The sequence below is a fragment of the Phaseolus vulgaris genome, chromosome 11, assembly GCF_000499845.2.
Source record: "Phaseolus vulgaris cultivar G19833 chromosome 11, P. vulgaris v2.0, whole genome shotgun sequence".
Lineage (NCBI taxonomy): Eukaryota > Viridiplantae > Streptophyta > Magnoliopsida > Fabales > Fabaceae > Phaseolus > Phaseolus vulgaris.
Window position 1 is genome coordinate 13,213,319 of NC_023749.2, and position 4,386 is coordinate 13,217,704.

At 37.6% G+C, this 4,386-nt stretch overlaps 1 protein-coding gene across 1 annotated transcript; it reads right to left on the reverse strand.

Annotated features, from left to right (window-relative positions):
* Positions 1–802: 802 nt before the first annotated feature.
* On the reverse strand, positions 803–3,110 carry LOC137834661 (uncharacterized). The gene is made up of 2 exons (XM_068642775.1): positions 1,110–3,110; positions 803–810 (listed from the first exon to the last, which is right to left on the reverse strand). Exons 1-2 carry the CDS (start codon positions 2,341–2,343, stop codon positions 803–805), a joined length of 1,242 nt encoding a protein of 413 aa, XP_068498876.1. The 5' UTR covers positions 2,344–3,110.
* Positions 3,111–4,386: the final 1,276 nt, after the last annotated feature.

A 4,386-nucleotide genomic window follows, 5' to 3' on the forward strand; every position in this document is an offset into this window, starting at 1 on the left:
TCATTCAAAGGAGATGCTAGGCTAGAAAAATTAGGCACAAACCTTCTATAGAAGCTAGCTAACCCATGAAAACTTCGTACATCACTTACATTTTGTGGAGTTGGCCACTCGCGGATGGCTTTGATTTTCTCGGGATCTACATGTAGCCCCTTATTGTTTACTATGAAGCCTAAGAAGACTACACTATCTACACAAAAGGTACACTTATCCCTATTTGCAAAAAGACTATTTTTTCTAAGAACTAGAAGAACTTCCCTAAGGTGACTTAGATGGTCTTCTAGGGTTTTACTATATACTAAAATATCATCAAAGTAAACTACTACATATTAACCTATACAATCCCTCAAGGTGTGATTCATAAGCCTCATGAATGTACTTGGGGCATTAGTAAGCCCAAAGGGCATCACCAACCACTCGTATAATCCAAATTTGGTCTTAAAAGCGGTTTTCCACTCATCACCCTCCTTGATTTGAATTTGGTGATATCCACTTTTAAGATCAATTTTGGAGAATAGAGTTGACCCATGCAATTCATCAAGCATATCATCAAGCCTTGGAATTGGATGCCTATACTTGATGGTGATGTTGTTGATTGCTCGACAATCACAACACATGCGCCATTTTCCATCTTTTTTTGGCACCAACAAGACAGGTACAACACAAGGGCTTAGGCTCTTTTGAACCCAACCCTTCTCCAACAAGTCTTGAACTTGTGATTCTATCTCCTTAGTTTCCTCGGGGTTGGTTCTATAAGCAGGCCTATTTGGTAGGCTTGCCCCCGGGATAAAGTCAATTTGATGTTCTATTCCCCTTAAAGGAGGAAGCCCAATGGGTCCCTCTTGTGAGAATAGATCTTCAAATTCACTCAAAAGATTTTCGATTTGAGGAGGTAAATTCACAAGTTCACTACTTGTGGCAGTGCATGTAAGTGCTCCTTTACAAAAGATAAGGCTTGGTTGTTCAACAAGTAGCAAATTTTCAAAAACGTTTTCAAGAGGCTTTTCTTGTTGACCAACCTTGTGGGAAGGAACACTCTTCTCCCACGCCTTCTTATCCCTAAGGATTTTCTCTTTTTCTAGCGCTTTTTTTTTTTTTTTCCTCATCCCTCTTTTGCTTCATTTGTATTTGGTCTTTTACCACTTGAGAATGTGGTAAAGGACTAAGTACAAACTTTTTATACTTATGGGTGAAGGAAATTTCGTTAGTGAGACCATCATGCAAGGTTTTCTTATCAAATTGCCATGGTCTCCCTAATAAAATATGACAAGCTTCCATAGGCACTACATCACATAAAACTTTGTCCTTGTAGTTCCCTATGGAAAACTTGATTTCCACTTGCTTGTCTACATGTAGTTCCCCATTTTCATTAAGCCATTGAAATTTGTAAGGTTTTGGGTGAGGAACCACTTGTAGCTTAAGCTTTTCAACCATCCTAGCACTACAACAATTACAACTAGATCCACTATCCACAATGAGAGAGCATATGTTTTCTAAAACATTGCATCTTGTATGAAATATGTTCTCTCTTTGTGTTTCAATGGATGTGCTAGGGTGATTGTTGAGGGTTCTCCTAATCATAAGCAATTCTCCCTCTAGTGGAGCTACCCTCTCATCCTCTCCCCCTTCCTCTCTCTCACTAGGCTCATCCTCGCCACTAGTGTACTCATCTACACCTTTAAGAAACAAAGTCCTTTGGTTTGGACATTGTGCTTGCACATGCCCCCTACCATAGCACTTGAAACACTTAACATCTCTAGCTCGGATGGGTGGGGTTGAGGTTTCTTTGGTGAAGGGCTTGGTAGGTTCTTTTGGTTTTTCCTTGGATGTACTACCCTCCCTTCTAAACTCTTTCTTGGGATAAAAGCTAGAATAGGGGCTCACCTTTTGACTTGATGTTTTGCGCAAGTTTTGTTGCTCAACTTTAATGCAAAGTTGAACCAAATCATTCAAGTCTTGATAAGGTAAGAGCTCTACTCTATCTCTTATCTCAAGTGATAGGCCACTAAGGAACCTAGCTATTGTGGTTTCCTCCTCTTCTCTAATGGATGCTCTCATCATGTAGAGCTCCATTTTTTGCCTATACTCTTCCACACTCATGTTCTTCTTTTGGAGTCTTTGGAGCTTGTCCATCAACTCCCTATGGTAGTAGGAAGGTATATGTCGACGTCTTAGGGCTCCCCTAAGGTCATTCCAATATGTAATGGAAGGTTCCCTATGAAGACGTCTTTCTCTTTCGAGAGAGGTCCACCAATACATGGCGTTCCCTTGGAAACTAAGGGTGGCTAAGGGTACCTTACGTTCCTCACTTACCCTATGGCAAGCAAAGAGTTGCTCTACCTTCATCTCCCAATCTAGATATATTTCTACATTTTCCTTTCCATGAAAATGAGGTAGGTCTACTCTAGTTTCCCTTGGCACCTCTTGTTCCCTTTGCCTAGTTCTTCTAGGGGGTGGTTGGTAATAATCATTGATTCTACGGCTTCCCTCCCCTAGAGACTCAATACTTTGAGATGCATGAGTAAGCGTTTTTTTTTATTTTTGTGTTTTTTGTGATTTCTCTTCTTGAGCTTTAGCCAACTCATTGATTTTGTTTTCATTCTCCAATTGTCTAAAAGATATCAATTGTACCGCTTGGGATACTTCTTTTAAAAGAGTTTTCAAAGATTTTACTTCACTTTCTATAGACTTTGGAGAGTGAGAAGAAGAAGACATGGCTAAAACTTTGTGTATATAGGTGTTTTACTTTGAGAAAGTTTAGGAAAGTTAAAGAAGGTAGTTTTCCAGGTAAGGGAGGTGAGTCACAAAGGACTACTTAAGTACCAAGCCTTTTCCTTGCCAAAAACTATCCCCCAATATCTTCACACAAGACTTTCTCTTAGTGAAACACTTAGAACACAAATAAGTTGAGAAATAAATGCAAGAAAACAATGTAAGCTAACTATGCAACAAAGCTAGTCGGTTTAGCACAAAAATTAAACAAAATTAAACATGCAAAGCGTTTCTACTAAAGCAATAGAATAGCAAATTCAAACAAGTAACAATTACTAAACAAGAATGCTATACTATTCGGCCCTAGGTGAGGCTTCTTGGACACTTAGAGCCCTTGAAGACACACTCACCGTCTCAAACGTAATTAAAAAGGTAATTAACAATAAACCAAGTTGAAAAGGAAAATAAGAGAACTCCCTTTGTTGATCCTCTTTTTGGTTAGTGCACTTCCTTGTTGTCTTTGCTTGTTGATCTTCCAAGTGTTTGTAGTGTTTTTCAACAATGCTTGTTTCGGCTTTGGCCTTGTCTTCTCCTTAGAATGATGGTCTTTAATTCTCCAATTTCCAGCACCTAGCAAAGGGCTAAACCTTAACCAAATCAAGTTCCCATTCACATAAGCACCAAAGAACAATAAATTCCAGCACCCAAATTAGAGGTCAAAGAACAAAAGCAAGAAACAAATTTAATTGAATAAAACAGTACCACCAAAAGGATTTAGATTATGACAACTAGAAAGAGAGTCAAGTAATTAAAGCAAACAAATAAAGGTACCCAATTAAAGGTTGGCACACAAAAGAATTCCTAAAGAAAAGCACTAGATTAGATGACCAAATAAAAAAAAACAGCACCACTGGAAAATGTTGTGGGCCAGAAACGTGTTTGTTCCCCGATTTATGCTGAGCTGTATTTTTAAAATTTGACTCTGAAATTTGATATGCAAGATATTCAGGATCTTATCTAAAATCTGGCTTTGGAATCACTCAAAACGCATGCACCATTTTTTTTTAATAAATTTTGCAATTTTGGTGTTCGGTTAGGCCAGCTGGAGCGCTTCAGATTTGCACTCTGATTTTAAAAGGTTTATCATTTTTTTTCTGTTGCTTCTTTTGACCTAATTCTTTTTTGTCCTTTCTATAACACTTTAAACTTGCATTTTCCAGAGAATCAAAATTTTTCTATGAGTGGAAATATTTTTCTGGGTTAAAACAGCCAAAACAGAGAAGGTGAAAACAGGGGAATCTGAAAACTGGAAACAAAAACAGCAAGATACCAAAGTTTAGACACAATGGAAATTTGTGAAATAGAATTGTGTAGGATCTAAACACAATATGAACTCAAACTAAAATTAAAAAGGCACCAAAAGAGCAAAGAACAGCAGATTCAAGCAATTAAAGAGACCCAAAATCAAGAAACAATCAAGCCAAATAAAAGGACTACTATGAATTGTTGACAATATGGATGAACATGACTTGACAAAACATGTATAGATTCAGAAAATTAAAGACTCAAAGCATAATATGAACCAAATAATGAAAGCAATAAAGACTCAAAAGCCTAAAAGAAAATAGCAACTCAAAGGTGTATGGAATCCTATCACAAATTGCACAAGAACTTGTT